The sequence below is a fragment of the Platalea leucorodia genome (assembly GCF_965183815.1).
Source record: "Platalea leucorodia genome assembly, chromosome: 5".
Taxonomy (NCBI): Eukaryota; Metazoa; Chordata; class Aves; order Pelecaniformes; family Threskiornithidae; genus Platalea; species Platalea leucorodia.
Window position 1 is genome coordinate 80,192,130 of NC_138827.1, and position 20,749 is coordinate 80,212,878.

The 20,749-nt window shown below is 40.4% G+C and overlaps 1 protein-coding gene across 4 annotated transcripts; it reads left to right on the plus strand.

The window, feature by feature from the left end:
• Positions 1 to 1,430: 1,430 nt before the first annotated feature.
• FASTKD1 (FAST kinase domains 1) lies at positions 1,431 to 20,388 on the plus strand. 4 transcript variants are annotated; one of them, XM_082314427.1, is made up of 16 exons: positions 1,431 to 3,912; positions 4,862 to 5,017; positions 5,303 to 5,366; positions 5,730 to 5,798; positions 6,759 to 6,884; positions 8,066 to 8,464; positions 9,645 to 9,755; positions 10,922 to 11,053; positions 12,067 to 12,553; positions 13,347 to 13,461; positions 14,165 to 14,293; positions 15,050 to 15,181; positions 16,225 to 16,338; positions 16,612 to 16,753; positions 18,293 to 18,407; positions 19,434 to 20,388. In XM_082314427.1, exons 3-16 carry the CDS (start codon positions 5,323 to 5,325, stop codon positions 19,521 to 19,523), a joined length of 2,205 nt encoding a protein of 734 aa, XP_082170553.1. In that variant the 5' UTR covers positions 1,431 to 3,912; positions 4,862 to 5,017; positions 5,303 to 5,322; the 3' UTR covers positions 19,524 to 20,388. The 4 variants fall into 4 exon arrangements, with proteins under 4 accessions (XP_082170553.1, XP_082170550.1, XP_082170551.1 ...); XM_082314424.1 differs by having other exon boundaries at positions 1,431 to 1,803; positions 3,821 to 3,912; positions 4,862 to 5,366; XM_082314425.1 differs by having other exon boundaries at positions 1,431 to 1,742; positions 3,821 to 3,912; positions 4,862 to 5,366.
• Positions 20,389 to 20,749: the final 361 nt, after the last annotated feature.

The window sequence follows — 20,749 nt, forward strand, 5'->3', positions numbered from 1 at the left end:
AAACAAAGGGTATTATTCAGCCTCTGCAGATAGTTAATAAGACATGGCCCTGGGAGAGGGGACAAGATGGCAACAGAAATCAGCCAGACTGGAAAATACCAAAATAAGCACCAAGGGAGTAAAGCCGCTGATAAGACCAAGGAGAATCACTTGAACTACGAGTGAACTGTCCTAATTAACATAGTAAAACCCACACCTCCAGCAGTAAAGCCCCCGACCCAAGCAAAGACCCCTACCCACTGAGCCTGGGCGGTAAGTTTAGCACACGCTGTCCCTTTAAGTGGAGCCGGGGCTTGTGAGACCCAATAGAGGCAAGGATGAATAAGAGGAATGGTAAAAACAGGGCTAAGAGCTACTCCGAATGTGTAACATGTCACTGTGTGCTAGCCAAGGTGTGCTAGCTTTGCCGAGTTACCACCGAGCGCCCATCTCCGCGCAGACATGAAACAAAACTACCTCGACTCTCTGTGTTACTCGGCTCTTTGCACACTGGGTAAAAGCTCCCTGCTTTTTGGGACAACGTTATCATTTTATCTCAATATCTTTGTTATTATCATTGGTCGTGAGAAAAGGTCCAGAAAGATGACCTGGAGCTATACGTATATAACATAAGCAATAGCTCATACATTTCTAACTTCTTTTTTTGTGAAGCATAAAAAAATTATTTTGTAAAATAATGTTAGTTTCAGTACGGTGAAGCCAAACTTTTGACCTTCATCCTTCCTGAACTTCAGTCCCTTTTGTGATTTTTCTAGGCAGGGAAGACTGTTTTTTCCCCTCAGAATGCGTTATATAAACGTTGCGTTTATTAATGACCTCAATGATCACGATGACCTTAGAACTTTCGTGTTATTATTTTTATTTCCTTCGGAAGGTCTAACGGGCTGGACTTTCCCCTTTCTCCCTGCATTTCCTGACATCTCAGCCGATGAGCAATGCCGGGTCCGGGGGCACAGGCACGGCGAGTGGCAGCGCAGAGGCACGGGGGGCGCCGAGGCTCCACCGCCCGCTCCCGTCGAGGCGGCGGTGCCCAGCCGTGCCTTGAATGCAGGCAGCACCTGGTGAAAAAGTGAGCCGAGCACTTCTCAGGCTGCGGCCTGCGGGCGCGGGGAGGTCTCAAAAGCTGCGCAGATGACACCGGTTCTTTTCTTATTTAACCTAGCCGGGTGCTGGACTTTGCCGTTTCAACAGCCCTCGCTTAAGCCAGCGCTAGCGGACGCCGGGCATCCCGCGCCCCGCCGGCGCACAGGCGGGGCCTACAGCCGGGGCCGCGGCTTCGGCCTGCCGCCGCCCCGGGAGCCCCGCGGGCCGTCCCTCAGAGGCCGCCGCCACCTCCCCGCCAGGCGTGAGGAGAGGGCGGGCTGGGGCACGGCCCGGGCAGCGCCGCCCTCCTGCTGTGCTCCGCCGGCGGCTGCCGTTCCGTGCGGGCGGCCGCGGCGGAGCGAGGCGGTTCCGGGGGGCCGGGCCCGCAGCTTCCTCCCGCCGAGCGCGGCAGTGCCCTCTTCGCCCCCGAGCGTACGCGCTCAATGCAGCCGCCGCTGGCCTAAACGTGGCCGAGGGAGCGCCGGGCGGCGGCGGGAAAGGCGCCTGACGCAGCGGTTCGCCCCCTGCGTGCGGGTGGGGGCAGCGGGGCCCCGCCCGCCGCCTTGAGGCCTGTGTGGGGGCTCGGCCCCTTCCCCCGCTCCTGCTGAGGCGCTTCTGGGTCAAAGTCTCCCCGCGGGAAAGGAGGAGGCGAGCGGCAGGTGGGCGCGGGCGGGCTTTCCGCGGGTGCCCCGGCGGCGCGGGGCAGCGGCAGGACGTGAGGTAGGCCGCCGCCGGTGCCCCGTGACTGCGATCTTGTGCTGCCCACGGCGTGGCTCGCCGAAACTGAGGTGACCCTGGCCGGCGGGTGAAAAACACCCTGTGCCGCACAAGCAGCTCTCTTAGTTACTTTAATACTTTTTATGCTTGGGGAGTGGCGGGTGTCCGCATTTTGTCCTTTGTGGAAGGCTTCCTGGCTCACCGTAGTTTGTAATACAGCCTTGAGAATGCTTACTGTGTTTCAACTGATAGGAAGTGATTTTAAAGACTGTATTGTCCTTTTACTGTATATTTTGCATGCTAAGTAGAGCACTTTAGAAATAGCTATTAAGTAGATACAAATTTTCTATTTTTAATCTATGTATTTGTAAGTTTCAAAACGTCCAACGTTTCGTATCGATTTCCTCTTTATAAGATATTAGAATTAATTACAATTTAAAATTGCATATGGGTTAAGTGGTTAAATCACTTGCCTCTGCTAAATACCTTCCAGAAAGAGAACTATTTGGAAACTTCCTGCAGACTGTTTTAGCTAGAGATCCTGGTTCCCAGTCACTAGGATAGGGGGTGCAAGGTCCACTGCAGCACGAGAAGGGGAAAGGATGTGTTACCTGGGCTTGCAAGGAAATTATTTGAGTCTGAAGTTTTTATATTCTCTTCGGGTATCTGCTTCATCCTGTCTTCTGGCAGCTTAGCTTGCCAGTACTGTGGGGAGTAAATGTGAATTGATATTGTAACTATTTTTTCCATCGAATGGACATATGAAAAGAGAGGTACAGTAAGCAAGGCAAAAATACACTAATAAAAAGCCTTTGCTTAATGTTCTATAGTACAGTACATGAAATCTTAAAATCAAGTTTAAATATATCAGTATTCTCTTAAAAGTATTTGTCTGATGCTGTCTTAGTTCTCTAAAACAGGATTAAGGAAAAAAAAACCTTCATTTGCAGCTAGGACTCTGGACATGGTCATACAAAAAGGTTAAAAATTTGTGCTGGTTTTCAAGCTGTACTTTACTATCATGTCATTAGAGGGGAAATGCTTTTTTCCTCTCTTTAAACTAGGTAGTTTGTATAGTTCAGTAATTCTGATAACTCTGTATTGCGACTTCTGCTTAGGAGCTGTTGGTGGAACAGTCAATCACTTCTGCTTTTGATTATTGTCACCGTATCTGATTTGCTCCATCTACATGCATCTCCATGGTGAAAGGGAACAGAAAAAGTATTTGTAATTAACTGGAAAATCTGTGGGGTAAAAAAATTGTCAAATGGTCTGGTAAATGTGGTTAATTTAGTACTTGAGACTTTGTGGAAGATTAGTAGATTGTGATTTAACAGTGGCTTGACCAACCTTTGATCTGTATTTTAGCTTATTTAATACACATTATAAAATCTCATTAGAAGTCCCAGCTACTTCTAAAAGCATGTGGCTGCATACTAAGAAGGAAAGCCCAAAAATACTTCTTATGGAGATTACATGGAATAAATAATGTCACACAACTTTTCTCAGTGATAAAGTGGAATAAATTCTTTGTAAAGACAACTATCGTATGGAACAAATAGAAGCAATAAAAGCAATCTCTGAAAACAGACTATAAAGCAAAATGTTATTATAAAAGGTACTTAATATATAATATCTGGAAAATTTGTACATTTTATTTTTGTATGGTTGCATTTTGCATAGGGAAGAAAACATTGCATATTATAATAGATCATAAATTAAAATGACTTCCTTTTAGCTTTCCTTGTATCTGCCCCAGTGTCGGCGACAGCAGTGTAGTACAGTATGTCGTATGACTTTTTATTCTCTGAAGCTGATTGTGCAGACATCAAAAGAAATCCAGCTATATCCAATTTTGTGGAATGATTTCGGTGCCTTACATAGACTGCTCAAATAAGAAAGTGTTGTGGTTTAACCCTAGCCAGCAACTAAGCACCACGCAGCTGCTCTCTCACTCCCCCCACCCTGATGGGGGAGAGAATCAGAAGAGTAAAAGTGAGGTTTTTTTCTTTCTCACTAGACCTAGTGCGTGCTGTTGCCATCGCCTTGGTAGTGTTACACTGATGGAATCATGCCTACAGTTGAAGAGCATTCAAGTTTACAGGAAGTATGGTATGTTGATAATTTTTGTTGTTAATGATTATGTCTCCTACGGCAAGACTTCTAGACTTTTCCATGATCTCTGAGTTAAGAGAATTTGATGGGTCTTTTTGGTGTGCCACAGCATTTACTACCAGTGGTTTGTGTTCTGCAGCTTGGAACTGATTTTGTAGGTTGTAGAATACATAGTTGTTAGCACTGTGTACAAATTGGGGGATATATTAAGAAAACAATTTAATACTTACCAAATTTCAATAGATAAGGCTGTAGCTTCCACTATAATTTGGGGAATTAGATTGCTTTTCTTTTGTGCAGTGGGTGATATCAACTGATTGTATTGTGACTGATCAGTATCCTATATTACAAAGGTGATCAACCTTCCTGACTAGAAGCCGTATACCAAAATCTTCATGTGTTTATAAGACATAGACCACGTACTAAAAAGAGCAGAGTGGAAAGGAAACTCTGGGAGAGGCTCATAGACGGGGTACCGTAGATATGACTGTGGGATGGATGCATATATACAGCCAGAGAAATCCAGTGAGGCCGGCTCAGGAGCTCTTGCCATCTCACTTCGTTTTACCACCAATAATTGTGTTTTCTGGCAGTTCCCGGACCCCAGTTTGGGATTATGGAGTGGCCTACTGAGAGCAAGCCTCACTTGATGTAGTCATGCGGTGCCTGCATGTTAAAAAGCTCGGCTTTGCCTTCTTGGTAGTAGCATGATAGCACACGTGCCTTTTAAAGGCGGGTTTCTAAATTTGAAAACTTACCAAGTGAGCTAACTTTTCTTAGTGCTTGTGAGCATGTCAGTGTTCATTGTTGGGAGCTTCTCTGAGACGAATTCAGGCTGTAGGTTCTTCTCAAGCTTACCTTACTCAGAACATTAAAAGGTAGAGACATTGATTTTTATCTAGTAGTTATGACTGTACTTAACTGCTTTAATTCTATCTCATTACAGGTACCTCAGAATTGAATTCTTCTTAACACAGTGACCATACAGGATGAAAGAAAAATGATCTTCTGTTTTTCAAATACTTGAGTTTGTTCTATGTAACAACATGGTTTACTGTGAAAAGTGAAAGAAGAATCTTTCTGGACACTTTAAAGATAGCTGGTAGGCACAGCAAAATGCTTTGTTTGAGGCAGGTTTGCTTGTTTACACTGAGATATTACCAAGCTCGGACTCTGAGTAGTGATCTGCTTTTGAGCCAGATAAATAGCTGCACCCATGAAGATGAAGTGTTCAGCCTTGTTGGAAAAAACAAGGCCAGGCTTTCTGAAAAACATGTGGGAATTGCATTGAACATGCTGTGGCAATTGCAAAAGAAGAGGCCGCTTCTCTTAAGGACTACTGACTATATAAGAAATCACTCCCAGTTTCTTACCCTTTGCATTTTAGCAGAAAACAAGGTGGAACACATGGAAGATGAGGCCATAGTGGACACCCTATATAGTATTCTGAGGTAAGCAGCATTATGTTGAATTCCACATCTATACGTTTTGTATTTGGTGATAAAAAGAGATGGAATTTTGACTACAAAGCCATCTTATAAGGAGATTGGGAGACTGCCCTGTTCCAGCTTCCATACTCTGACTGTGTGAAACAGACAATTTAACGTCCTGTGCCTCAGTTTTTGAGGGGCAGGCAGAACTGATCTGTTTTGTACTCCCAGTAAATGGAGTTATGATTATTAATGCATATGATCTGTTTGAGTGGAGCGAGCGACAGAAAAGTAAAATGTTATGATAAATAATGAAAGGATATATGTCTTATTTCTTTATAACTTTTGAAGCAATCTTCAAACTATTATGTCTTTCTTCTGAAGGCTCAATGTTGAAGACCACGATTCTCTAGCAGAAGTGCTTGTTACGGAAGCATGGAAAAGATTAGAAAGGCAAGTACTGTACTATTATGCTTTGTGAAAGGTATAAGTTGCAAGTGTGATTTGCTTCACGTGAGGCTACACAGGGTTCTCAAAGAGTATTTATGAGATGTTTTAAACATTATGTGAGTATTTTAAATGTCAGTTGTATTTTTGAAGGTTTTGGAAATTATACATGTGGAGGCTTTGAGTATTGACGTACACAAATTCTTGAGAGATTCAGATACTGCAACAACGGGGACTGACACTTAAGATTTTGGAATATATTGTCTATGTAGATTTATGTGTTTGAAGTAAATTGCAGGTTTTAATATTTACGGTTTTATCTTAGTCCTTGCTGTCCAGCTCTTAAATGGTTGTTAGAACCCTGCTCATCTCAATTTTAGTAAAGACCTTTTGTATTAAAACATCAACATTTTCCCTTTGTGCAGTTTGTTGTTGTTGTTTTTTGTTGGGTTGTTTTGAAATTTTTTTTTTGGATATTGTAATTTTCATCCTTTAATCTCAGGTTAATGGCAGAAGCTAGTGTCAGTCTTGGCACCAGCATCGTAGAATTGTCTCTCCCAGCTTAACACCTGGTGCATCTTGACAAGTAAATAAATTCAGTGTAGCTTGAACACAAAATCACATTCAGGTAGTAAATCTCCCACATTTATTTTAGCTATTTCACATCATTGCTTGAGAATGTAATCTTCATAGGTTTCTTATGCTGGTCTGGTTAAATGAACAACTTCTGCTTTTTGTGGAGCTCCACGTGCACAACATGCTTTAATATAAAATACCTAGGTGTTTTGGCGAAGTCCAAGGTATCACTACAGGTGACCAAATAGAAAATGCTTAGATATTTGTTGCCTTGTTTTGTAATTTGAATATAACCTTTTTATATAATTGTTGAAGTGGAGTTTTGGTTTTAGTTATTCACTAGAAATAAAAGGTAAATATTCTGTCTGTCTGTCTTTGATGTCTTGACAGCCTTAGTTTGCCAGCTCTGTCTAAATTTGCACTGTGCTTATACAAGCAACACAGACATTGCAGTCCCGTAATTGGCAAAGTAGCTCATATTGTGGACATGAAACTGGATTCTATACAGGATATAAGGTAGGTGTCAGAATGAAATTGAGTAGCAGGAGAAGCAATATGTCGCAATTACTGAGCAGCCTTTGTTGAACACTTTCCCTTTTTCTCAACTGGAGGTTGCTTTTCTTCAGTTCGGGGTTTGTGGAAAAGAGGTGATTTGTATTCATGCATTCGTTTTCATGGACAGGTCTGCTTAGGTGAAGTAATTTTCCCAATGATTTTGTGAAGAATTTCTTTATAACCAATTTAAATACTTAATTAAAACTAATGTTCTACTTCCAGTTGAAAAACAGCAGATACTGCTTTATCCTGATTCTAAATTTTACGTGGACTTTTTTCAGAATTTAGAGGCTATTGACTCATCACCAGAAGATGTTTTTCTTCCTTGACATTGATAGTTTCACTAGTATGACATGAATTTAGTTTACTATTGTGAATAGCAATAAGGAGTCTTAAAGTAATGTTATTTTTATTTATCTTCAGAGCATTTTTTTTTTTGTCAAGTTGAATTAATCAATTCTCTTGCTAGCATGCCTAGTGCATTAACCTAATATTAAAATTACTGAAACCTGGCCCTAGTCAAAGAAGTCCAAGCTTCTTTTTCTTGCCTCTGTTCCCCCTGGGCCATTATAGCAAAGGCAGCTCTTCCTTTTTTCTGCGTTATGCAGCACCAGCAGTCCCAACACTTGTTTTTGTGGATGTGAGGAGCCTGCTCATGACACTCTTTGAATGGGGCTGCATTTCTTTACAGAAATTACTCTCCCTGTGGTCATAAGTTTTATTCCCTTAGGAAGGGATTCTGTCTTTAGGAGTGACAAAGACTCTTCTCCCCATTCTGTCACTTGAGAATAGTTCGGGTTTCTTTAGTTGCCATTGAACGTTCAAGATCTTTTTGCAAATTTGAATCAGGCAAGTCAGGGTCTTGCCTTAGGCAAACGCTTTCATTGCATACAACTTTGTAGGGGATGGTTGAAAAAGCCCAGCCGTTTCAGAAATTCACTGAAAGCAGAATTTTTACTTTAGTAGGAGAAATGGTTTTTGCTCATCTGTTTTTTTTGTGTTAGATTTAAAATTCCTTTTTACGCAGAAGCCAGTAACACCCTGACTAATGTTCCTTTCTTTGTGCAGTTTATTTTAGAAATCTAAAATTTATTACTTATCATGTTCAATGTGTAAGTGTAAAATCTTTTTGAATTTTTTAGGGTCTTATCAGTTTTGATGATCAGCATATCTGATGTTATCTCACAGAGTTTTCGAGATCGATTACTGCACAAGGCTGGACAGCTCTTGGAAGAAAAGGATGAAGTCCACTTCAACTATGCCAAAAGAATACTACAGTTTCTTCAAAATGTTAAACTGAGATATCATCCATTGCTAGAAAAATGCAACAACATTTTCCTTAAAAGTGCCTCCCGTCTTGATATACACAGTATTAGTCTTATTTTTGGACTGTATGAGCAGCTGGGTTTTGACAATGCTGAATTCCGCTTGGTTGCTAAACAGCTGCTGTCTGAAACTATAGCTGATTATTATGATCCTGAAACCTTCGCAAAATTATTTTTTACCCTTGGGCCTATGGCAGGATCCAAGGTAAGAGAAAGGTAAGTTTGTTAGCAATTTTGTCTTATTTATGATATATACGTAGTCTTGCACAGAAATTAAAAATGTACTAGTGGTTGGAGGAATTTCTGAGCCCATCTGTGAGCTGAGCATTAAGTTTCCTAGTTGTAACTTTGTAGCAATGTATTATTTCATTGTGGAAACATTGTCATACCAGTTTGTCTTAAAACAGTTGCATAGGAAGCGGGATCCAATAACCAAAGGGTATGCGAATGCTGTTATGCAAGGCCATCTTGTAGCTCTGTCTCTTAGACCACAGCCTTCCTTTCACAGTGGATAGTAGTGAAAAACTTTCTGTCTTTCCTCTGAGAAATGTATGCAGTGGTATGTATTGCTTTTTCCTTTTTAAGACTGGCAGTAGCTGAAACAGCTTGAGTCTTGTCCTGTCCCAGTTTGTTGTACGTCCTATTCTATATGAAAGGTCGTCAGCAGGGAACACTTCGGCATTTCTTTAGCAATTAGAGCATAGTATTGTGTGGCAGATTTTTCTCTGCCTGTTTTCCTTGTGGTACAGAATCCTATTTGGGGGTGGTATTAGTCATGGGTCTCTCAAAGTCTGTGGTTTTAGGCAGAATTTGCTGTATTAATTACAATTAGTCATATTTTCAGACTTTTCTTCATGGATGTTTGCCTCTATTCAGAGAACTGGATATACTGCAAGCCTGTGTTGGTTTTGCCGTAGCTGAGAGTTCCAAAAGCTTTTCCTAGATTTAAAAAAAAAAAAAAAATAAATTTTTTTTGGTAAAAATCAGTGTGAGGTAGAAAAAAATCATTGGCTTTATATGCCCCAGAACCAGTTCAATGCATGTTTGATTCTGTTATCTGTAGCTTGCTGATTGATCATGAATTGTTTAGTGTCTTAGAGTACCTTCCTTACTTCTTGTCTGCTTTCAGAATTGCTGGACTCGCTGGTTTCTAGCACCAGAGCAATATGTACTGATCGAACACACTCACATCTCTCAATTTGTGTCATGCAGATCAACTGCCTAGAGGAAGGGCCCACAGAACAAAGGTCTCTAGTTTGGGGGAATTTGTTTTCCTGTATTTCCTGAAGTAGTCTATTGGTTCTTTCCCTCCTAGACAAAGAAAATGGCTGTAATCTTTGCTGGAGATTTTAGACTGTTTTTCTTTGGAAAATACATCTTTTCTTTTCCTCTTTAGGTTGCTGTTAACTGGAGTGCGGATGGCAGAAGAATTTAGCAGTCAGCAAGTGTTGGTAATACTGAAGACGATGCAGAAAATGAAATGCAGACATTCTCATCTACTCAAAAAGTAATTTTTTTGATACTTCTAAGAAGTTGTATTCTCTAGGTAAACTACTTCCATTTAGTATGGAAAACTATGTAATATCCAGTAAGTTGGGAGTGGAGAGCATGTCACTTGCACACAAATGCATATACACTATATATAATTAGCTATTACAGATTTTACAATATCACAGCTTGACCCGGAAGTAATTGAGGCAGTTTAGGAATTTCATAGAAGGGCACTTCAACCCTACCAAGTTAATGTAATATAATTTTGGGCTTATTTACAAATATGTGATCCTATTTCAGTAAACTTAGCCTCTCTCAATTACTGCAAACTGGTAAGACAAATGAGAATATAGTAAGTTGCAGAGAATGTGTCCTACCTAGGAGATCCTGTTACTGATGTGAATTGTTTTTTCACAAGTCATTGTGCCCTACTTGAAACTATTAAATCTTGCATCTTTAAGAACCTGGGCCAGATTTTCTGCGGTTGTAAACTGAACATTGGTTATAGGGAGAGGTAATATCTTTTATACAATGAAGGGAAAAGCAGTTGAGGTTTTGGGCGCAGAAGATGTAGCATCAGAGATGTCACAGATGCAGCAGAGTTAAATGCAGGTTGTGAGCAAGAACTGGATTGAATGTCGTTGTATGAACCAAATAGATCCTTGGAAGAAAAAGGACAAGTAGTACTGTGGAACGGAGTGGTATTAAAGGGAAGACCAGGTGAATTAATGTTTTTTCTCCTTGAATCTCACTGTCTAAAGAAGTTCTTAAGGTATTATCTTTCCCTACAAATCTAGCCCCCTCTTGCAGCTTTAGACCAACATAGCTGTAGCAACCACTATTATATAAGTGAGTACAGTGGTGCTGAAGCTGTTCGAGTTTATCCCATTCTTGGTCTACTCTAAGTGTAACTGATTGTAAAATCTGCAACAGAAATTATTAGAGTGAAGTAGCTGTTTTGCTGTGATGAGGGCTTTAATTTTGCAATTCACTAAGTGGAGAGAGGCTGCTGTGTCTTAGTGGAACACTGTCAAAACTGGGGTGGAGAGGAGTGCATTATGTGCAACCCTCCACCTAGGTACTGTGCACCACGGGACACCCCTTCTTCATGTGGGATGTTGGGTTTTGCAGTATCTTCTGTATTAGCATAATACCATGTCATCTTTTTCTCTTTGTATTCAGAATGGCTTCTGTTCTGCACAAACACTTGGATAGCTATCATGTATTACAGTTGGTAAAGTTAACGCAGTACTTGGTGGCGTTGCGTTGCCACAATCTGGAGCTGTTTGCCAAACTAAAAATGTTGCTATTTGGGTAAGTGTATATTCTTGGAAATGTAGCTATTTAGGTATTAAACAGTTGTCTACTTAATATTTTAAATAACAAGCTAAGGTGTTAAATTGTTTTGTTTTCATAAAATATGAAGAAGTAATGAGCTGTTAAAAGTATTTGATTCTATTAAACATGTAAATCAGAGGATAGGAAGTGGCTGTTGTCTTGACTATAGACCCAATAGTATCTGCTAATAGATATGATCTGTTTTAAAATTAGATTTTTTTGCCCCTTGCCCCTTGGCCTCTGCAATATAATGACATCGAACAGGAAATTTTGATTGGTACTTTATAGGGAGGGTAGGTATTAATGTCGTCTTTGATGTTTAAAGGAACAAGTAATGAAAAACGTACATTAAGAATGCCATGGTTGGGACAAGTGAAAGTGTGAGGCAGAAGTACTCTTCTTTTGATTGAAGAACTGTCTAGTTAGTTCTCAGGCTTGTACAGTTGCAACATAGAAAGAGAAACCATTTCTGGAATCGTGGGAGAAGAGGTCTGCTACTGCTGCTTCCGTTGCTCAGCCTCTGTGGGAATGCAGTACCCTGGCTGTACGTTTTTTGTGGATGATGCCTTCCTCTTCCTCAGGCAGCTCAGAACCCAGTGCTCCCTGGGACAGAAATCACAGAAATTATCCATGCCCAGCAACCCACAGACTGCATTAACAAAGGTGGACCTTCTGCCCTTACTTGAGGACTTCTGTGTTTATCAGTAACACTTGAAGCCTCACCAGCTGACTGACATGCTCCCTGTCTTCTTCCCTTTTTCAGTTTTGAATATATTAGAAGGAAGAAGTTAATTTCAATGAAAAAAGATGGTAGTCAGTAACTGTGTGAATTTCTAGCATGTCATTAATGTTCTAGTTATTTTATATTTGATGTGCAGCTTTTGATTTTTAAAATAGACTTTTCATGCATGTAACTTATTTGGGTTTTTTTTAAACATTTGCACTTTGTCAGTACTGATAGTCTGTTTTTATTTCTGTCTCTCTTCCAGCTTTTTAAAATCTAGTGTCATACCTGCTGATACCGCTGCAATAATTCGTGTTCTGGCCATGCTTCCTTCCTTTCAAGTGGAAGAAATCATTATAAACAAGGCAGCAGCAGCTCTGCCTCAATGCAGGCTCCATCATTTGAATTGCATTGCTACAGCTCTTGTCAAATGGAATCATTATGACCAGTTGCACTGGCAAAACAGTTCTGAGCTATGTATAAAGCTTCTGCAAGAACTAAATGACTCTGGATTTCAGAGGCTTCAGAAAGCCAACAACTTAAATCTTCTGTTGGAAGAACTTACACATGTGAATGGAGAGTGGTTTGAAGAAGTCCTCAATGAGGAAACTATGGCCATGTGTCAACGCTTGATAGACCAAATAACACGGGCAAATGTATTACAGTTGTCTTTTTTTCTCATAAAAACGAACCACCGTTGTCCTTCATTACTTGACAGAATAGCTTCTGTGACTGTTGAAAATATAGGCAAGGTATTACAGTTTTTCTTTCTATCGACTGTGTAAGTTATTCGGTAAGAAAGCACAGGTTAGTAGTTAATGTGTTTCAGAGCACAATCCACACTGTGTTTCTAAGAGTTTTCTTCAGTGTACCTGATTTGGAGCTCATCTTTTTCCATGGTCACTCAAAGCTGTTTTGCTTCCATGTATATTATTTTGCACTTACTTCTCTTTATTTTTCCTTTCTTATTTTATTGTTCAGTCAGTCAGTGTTAGGTCAACCATAATCCTTTGCATTCAGCTTTACGTTTGACCATCTAAAATAAGTGTTTTTTTAACTTCTTTACAAATAGCCACATCACACAGTGTATATTTTTACATTACTCATTCTTGTGGGGATTTCCCCAATAGCCTGTCTTTTTGGTCAAAATTACTGTGTTTTCTTGCTGTTTGTGTCCCTGTCCCCCCCCCCCCCCCCATCTTGTATTTATATAAGCCTTTGATTTTATTCTATGACAGTTCAGTTTCTTTAAGAGCATTTAATGGGAAACCTTTTTAAAAGCTGCTTAAAGTCTAAGTATACAGGAACAGCTGGATCGTCTACATGAAATGGATTTTAAGTTTTAGCCATAGCTGCAATTTTAATGATTTCTGCATTTTATTGTTTTAATATTTTTCTCCAGGAAGAAGTTGACAAAAAAATTTAGAAAATAGCTCACCTAGTCTTAAATCTCCCAATTCTGAATGAATTATAAAACCCTTTTTTATTGTAAAGCAATATTAGGATATTTTGCAGTGGCTTAATTTAGGATGTCTTTTTTTCCAGATCCACCCCTTTGAAATCTATTTTATTCTCTTCCTTTTCTCTGCTCTGAATTATGACCCTCCTGCCAATGAAGAGTTCTTTGAGAGATGTATCCAACATCTTACTTCTAACTTGAGTAAGTGCATTAGACAAAGATATTCTATCACCAAATAACTGAGTATCATTGGAAAATATTATTTGTACTGAATGGGAATAGAATGGCATTTTTTTTAAGCAAAGAAAAAAGTGTGTCTGTATGTTACTATTAATACTCTGCCTACTGGGGTTGAACCATGACAAAGATTTGACGTTGGGCTTTCTAGCTTCATTTCACCCTTCCAAAATTACTGTGGACTAGCAAGAGACTAGCAAGGTATCTTGAGTGTAGTAAAAAGCAAGTGAAAATTCTGATTAAGTCGCTGTGCTGTTGGATAGAATTTTTATGGCGTTCCCCAAGGAATCATCATTTGGGGACAGGATACATTTTGTGATTCATCACAAAGAAAGGCTAAGTTGTAGAGGAAATTTGTGGACTTTTTTTTTTTTTTTTTTGATTGATTGATTGATGATACAACCTCACAGAACTGTGAAAATTTCCTGTCTAGTGAAATAGTGTAGAGTTACCTTTTTTTAAGACTAACTAGTTTCCTCCTGCAAAGACCTGGCAAGAGTTACCTTACGCCTTGGTGCAGTTAGCAGAGGTAGTCCTCAGTCTGCCTGTGTGTTCATTTAGTATGTTAAGAGAGAAACATGGATGATTTGGGAGGTCGGGGAGCGCATTGCAAATCCTTTCAACTTCACGTCATGTGTTAATATGGATTTCTGTCTGGTTTTTAAAGGTTGTTTTGAAACTCACCACTTGGTGCTGCTTGGTCATGTTTTGGCAGTGGCTGGGTATTTTCCTCCAGTTCTGATAACGAGGATATTTAATGTTTCTTTCCTAAGCAAATTGGATGCTCAACTTGAAGGTAGATATCTAGCTCTCTGATGAATTTGATTACGTAGCATTTGGCATAAAATGGAATTGTGGGCCTATATATGACTTAAGAAGTAGAATTACTCTTTAAACGATTCAGTTTTCTGGAAAGACCCCTCTATATAATCTAGTCATTATTTGAGTGCTAAAAGGGAAGGAATGAACAAAAATTTGTGCTTTGTTTCAAAAGTACAGACTTGTATTACAGATGAGAGAAGCTCATTTAAAACAAATCTTATAGTCAACTTATTGCACTCAGTATTTAATAATTCTTCAATTTTATTGGAAATAAAATGACCTGAGTGTGGTATTTATTACTAGAAATAGGCACAAAGCTCAAGAAATAATGTGGAATTCTTGTCTGCAAGAAATGAGTCCTACCGGTCTCTTCTCTCTAAATAAGAGACTGTGTGTTTGTCTGACTGTTTCCTTCCTCTCTACCTGTATGTTGTTCGCTATCAGTGTACTGTTGCCATTTTGCCTTCAACCACTTCATTAAAAGTTAAATGATACAAGAGAGTTTAAATTGCTTCTTTCTTCTGTCTTCCTGTTGTTCTTAATATTGAGCAAAACTTTTATTTTTCATTTTTTCCTCAGGGATTTTGAGAACTTTCTAAGCATGAATTTTATAAATGCCATAGTACACAGATCTTTGCATCTCTAGTAAAGAATTCAGAGGTATCCATTTAGTTCAATGTGTTGGACTTTCCACATTTCAGTTCACACTTTTTTATTTTGTTTAACTCAGTCCTGCCTGATACCCTAAAGCAGAGGGTCCGCTCGAACCTCATGAAATTGAACAGAGCAGTCTGTCTCGAATGCCCGGAGTTTCACATACCTTGGTTTCACGAGCGCTACTGCCAACGTGCCTTTCGTAACAGTAAGTAATTTTGGAGAGGAAAAGCTGCCCTTGTTACTAGTATTTTCAACAGTCTGCTAGATGCTTCTTCGAAAACTGTCACGTTGACACTAGCACACAATAGAAGCTCAGAAAGGCGCACGCCTCTATCTGCTGAGGATGTGTTCTTGGAAAGTGCAACCGCTTAATAGTGCGACAGATAGCAAAGCAGTTTTCCCCGTGAGAGTTAATGTAATAGAGGTGGGATATTTCTTCATAAGAAATAAAATTTAAATACACAGAAACAGTGTATATGGCACGGAGGATGGAGAGGCAGGAAGAGGATCATTAGGATTGCCTGCTGGAGGAGATGGGTCACTTTGATCCCTGCTTCACTTACAAGACTGAATGTTTGACTTAAATATTTCAAGGTGAACATTTTTGCTGCCTCCTTTTGAACTCACTGCTGTCATCTTCCTCAGAAGAATCAAGATCCATCAAGGATGAGAGGTGGAGAAATAGGCTGGTCATGAAGTGTAGCAGCTGAGATCTTTCAGAATAGTGATCAGATCAGAAAATCCAGCTAATGCAAACTCAGTATCTCCTCCACTAATTCTCATGGGGGAGATCTGCTTTGCTATTCAACAAACCCAACTGCTTTATTTCTGAAACTGGAGATATTTAATGGAGCAAAGCATTAAAAGCAGACAGAGAAGTGACAGCTACTGTGGTGTGCCTGTAATAGATGCAAAATAAGTAAATACTTATTTAAGTGACTAAGCATGATTAAAAGCAAACAAAATCCAACAGATGAAACCTGAAACTAAAGTGTTTGTAGTATGTGAATGGGAAAAATCCTGGGATGGAAAGTCTGGATATGAAATGCATGCTTAATAGGCACCTGCCACTTTCCACCCAAAAGATGATCACACAGTCTCTGAATTATGATGGAATAACACCAGGGATCTGTGGGAAAGCTTTAATTCAGTAGGCTGGCTGTCAAAAATGCAGTGTCACAAAGTGCTATTTTCAAAACTTTGGCTGTGGAAGTTTTGATGTATGAATTCTTTATTTTGTCTTTGTAGGCAGTAGCCGAATAAATCCAGTGCGACAGCATGTTCACAGAATGCTGACAGAGATCTTAGGAGGGAGCCATTACGCAAGAATATCCGTTCTCACACCATACTACTATGAAATAGGTGAGAAGTTAATCCTCTAACGATTGTTAAGGAGACCTCTGATATCACTATTATCGCCAAGATTAGGAAGCCCCTTGGCATGTCGCCACAAGGTACTGCAAAGAAGAAATTGCTCTATAAAATACAGTTTCTAGAAAGTTCTGCATAATATAAATAATTTTGGGTATCTCTAATTATGGTTATCACTTAGTTTTTCTAGAAGTAAACACTGTACAGATCAAATTATTTCACTTTTTTTTGGTCAGTAAACAGGTTTGTTGTGTTTTCTCGCAGATTTTGAGTGCATTCTGGATGAAAATAAAAAGCCTCTTTCCTATATGGCTCAGAGTATACCTTTGGATGATGTGGAGAGAACACACTTGAGACATGACATCAAGGATGAAGGGAGAAAGGCTCTGCCACCAGGAGCTGAGAGGTTAGAACATTGAATTCTTGCACATTAGCTTTTCGAAGCTTCCAAGTTTAAATCAAGTTTAGACCAGGTTTTTGATGCTTGTGTCCTAAACAGTTGTTGCAACCCCTAGCCTGTTTATTTTTCTGTTCCTTTTTCCAAAGCTTTATGAGGTTTAACCTTCCTAGGTGTGGTGGGTTGACCCCAGCCGGCAACTAAGCTCCCACCCGGTTGCTCACTCACTCCCCTGCAGTGTGATGGGGGAGAGAATCTGGAGGGCAAAAGCGAGGAAAAAAACCTCCTGGGTTGCAATTAGGACAGTTTAATAAGTGAAGAGAAGAAAGAAGGAGAAGAAAAAAAAAAAAAACCAAAAAGGGAAAAGAAAACAATTGATGCAAACGCAGTCACTCACCACCAGCAGACCAATGCCAGAGCCACGGCTACTTTGGAAAAACTCGGCCCCATTTTATTGCTGGGCATGATGTTATATGGTGTGGAATATCGCTTTGGCCAGTTGAGGTTCCAGCTGTGTCCCCTCCCAACCTCTTCCCAACGCCAGCCCATACACTGTGGGTGCAGAGTGAGAAACAGGGAAGGCCTTGATGCTGTGCAAGCACTCTTCAGCAATAGCTAAAATATTGGCATGTTATCAACACTGCTTTGGTCACGGATCCAAACCACAGCACCATACAGGCTGCTGTGAAGAAAAGTAACTCCATCCCAGCCAGACCCAGTACACTAGGGCAGACAGGGCATTCCTGAAATGTGGTTCATGAGATTGGAATACTGTTTTCCTCCCACCTCTTCAACTGTAAGCCTTGAAAATGCTGGTTAGCTGTTTTTGCCATTTGAACAAAAACATGCAGGGAAGAAATGCTTTTTCTCAATCATATGAAGTTCAAGTATCTCTAGGTAAATATGAGGAAAATGTTTTATCTAGTTTCAGGGAGTTGGTTAATTTTCTTTTTCTATGAATTGTTAGGTTTATCTAGTAATAGTCTTGCTGCAACTATCGGTACTGAACTAGAAATACCACTTCTTGCTATTCAGGTAGGACCTGAAAGTAGAATCATAGAATCATAGAATTGGTTAGGTTGGAAAAGACCTTTAAGATCATCAAGTCCAACCATTAACCTAACACTGCCAAGTCCACCACTAAAACCACGGCCCTAAGTACCACATCTACACATCTTTTAAATATCTCCAGGGATAGGGACTCAATCACTTCCCTGGGCAGCCTGTTCCAGTGCCTGACTACCCTTTTGGTGAAGAAGTTTTTCTTAATATCCAACCTAAACTTCCCCTGGTGCAGCTTGAGGCCTTTTCCTCTCATCCTATCACTTGTTACTTGGGAGAAGAGACCAACCCCCACCTCGCTACAGCCTCCTTTCAGGTAGTTGTAGAGAGCAATAAGGTCTCCCCTCAGCCTCCTCTTCTCCAGGCTAAACAACCCCAGCTCCTCAGCTGCTCCTCATAAGACTTGTGCTCTAGACCCTTCACCAGCTTCGTTGCCCTTCTCTGGACACGCTCCAGCATCTAAATGCACATTTTTGTTGTTTGCAGAATTGCTTTGGAATTTCTTGATTCAAAAGCTTTTAGCAAAGATTCACGTCACCTGAAAGGAGAACCTGCAGTGAAAAAACGACACCTGGAAATGCTGGGGTACCGGGTAGTTCAGGTGAGCAGCCAGCAGTATTTTATGTCCTTTCTGAGTTGTATTGATAGTGCAGATTGATACCTTTTCCTTGCAACAGATTTAAAGTTTTAATAGTTAAAAGCACCTATTGGGTGACAGCAATTTTTGCATTTAGGGGGGAAATTCCAAGCTGTTCTCAAGATGGTGTAAGGACTTCATAGAACTTGCACCTTTTCTGAAAGCGGCTGCAGCAAAACTGAAGTCAAAAGGTCTCAGTCTTACTTTACTACAGGCAAACTAGCAATCTCAGTGTAGCCTGAGTAAAGGACAAAAAGTGAAACGAGAGTTTCAGTTCAATTTACCAAAGATTTCTACACTAGAAAAAGATTGAACATGTCCTCTTTGAGTGATAGAGAGACAGCTGCGGCAGCTGCAAGATGGGGTATGGATGCTGTCTGTCTGCTGCAGTGATGGTGCTGTGACAGGGCAGAATAGTGGCCAGAGATAATTCACAGCCAGCAGCATAGAAACATTTGGGTAATGGAGGCTCATGAATGCAGATTCTCCTGGATATATAATTACTCATCTACTCTAATTTTAGCTAGAATCCTTCTTTAAGCTGAAGTTTGGGTGGTTTTTTTTTAACAGGATAATCATCCTTTCTCATATTGCCCTGACAGGAAATGTTATGCTACTGATACACCTTTCCAGTTTGATATATTAACATTACAAACTATAGTGACCTGGGATTTTTCTCTCGATTTGGGTTGCAAAAGGTGGGAGATGGTGTAATGGAGTTGTCATAGCCTGTATTGTGTGGGCATCTGCTTTACCCCTCTGCAACTGTGCTGCTTTTTGGAAGCAAACTGACTCTACTTACATGAAGAAGAATCTTACATTGAGGAATTAATCTTCTCAGTATTAGAATAAGCCTACGTTTTAGAAGGATACAGGGAATAAAATATCTTCAAGTGGAGAACAACAGATATCATATATATTTCTTTGCTGTAAGATGGTATGTGGCTTATACCAGCGTTAACACTCAGGTTGTATGATTCTGTTCTACAGATTCCTCACTTCGAATGGAATTCTATGGTTCTGTCAACAAAAGGTGAACAACTAGAATATCTGAGAAAGCATCTGTATGGCATACAGTGATGTCAGACATGCAGTCAAAAGTACTTTTTATACAAATACTTTATGTACCATTAAAGTTCTTGTAATCCTGGAATACTTCATTTTAAAAATCTCTTTATCTCTGAGCCAGCTGGACCAAGGCTTGCCATGGGGCATCAGGTGTCAAGAGATTTAATCCTCAGTTTGTTAGGGATCGCAAAAGGCAGGTCACAATGGGCCACGATGATGTGATAAGGATGCTTAAAATCTCCCACTACCTGGAAGCTATTCTTTAAGTACACGAGTCTGTGACGGTTCTGCCATAAAACTACATTATCATCTCCTAAATAAATAGCACAGAGGCTTAGGCAGACATAAAACTGTCCAAATAAAAAGTCGGAAATACTCTTTACTGTGAGAGAGGAGGCAGCAGATCTCCTGGAAACTATGTCTGTCCTCCAGCATGTGACAGAATGAGCAATAGGGATCAAACAGTATCTGTACTGTGAAGCCAAGGAACTGAAATGCAGATTTACTAAGAATAGGACTGCTATTACAGCCATTCTGTTTCCGTCTTCCAGAACAGAGGAACTGTGGGTGACTGTCGGGGAGGGTGTTGTGCGGTGAGGAACCTCCAGCTGCTTCTCCTACCCTGTGATGTGGCATGTGCAGAAGCAGCGTGGCTTGAGCCTTCTGGAACACCTTCACATACTTAAGAGAGAGACTAGTTCTAGAGGTCTGGCAGCCACCCGGACCTTCGAAACACCTGTACTCCAGTTAAATGCAACTTGGAAGGGATACCTGAAAGATTTATACAAGATGAGGAGAAAACAGTGCTTATGTGAGACATAGGCACTTAGTAGCAACTGGATAATTCATGAAATTTATTATTACGGCATTATGCATTGGACTAGCCCTTGCTAACAGAAATAAAACAAAATTAGACCAACCATGTAACCTGCCTGTTCTGTAAAGAAGACAGTGTACAAAAGAGCAAAATTAGGCTGAAAACTGAAACCAAGAACCAAGACCAAGAAAAATCTTCAGAGAGTGACAACCACCTTGGTTACTGGTGGTGACAAACATTGCTGGTTTTTTTATCATGTTTCAAAACCATCTGCCAGTCACCAGGCTTCCTGTGATTGCGCTCAGCCAGGGTTTGTGTCAGGAGGCACAGGATACCGAGATGCAGAAGGAAAAAGTGGACTAGCCAGGAGAACGTTCGTTGTAGAGCAGTAACTGTAGAGTGGTCATACTTCTGCAAATCG

What these genes read in the sequence shown, in the direction of transcription:
- FASTKD1 (XM_082314424.1), top strand. Translation starts at nt 5,032, where the DNA reads ATGCTTTGTTTGAGGCAGGTTTGCTTGTTTACACTGAGATATTACCAA. An exon ending in CCAACGTGCCTTTCGTAACA is followed by an intron (nt 15,182 to 16,224) that starts GTAAGTAATTTT and finishes TTGTCTTTGTAG; the next exon opens with GCAGTAGCCGAATAAATCCA. An exon ending in TGGGGTACCGGGTAGTTCAG is followed by an intron (nt 18,408 to 19,433) that starts GTGAGCAGCCAG and finishes TCTGTTCTACAG; the next exon opens with ATTCCTCACTTCGAATGGAA.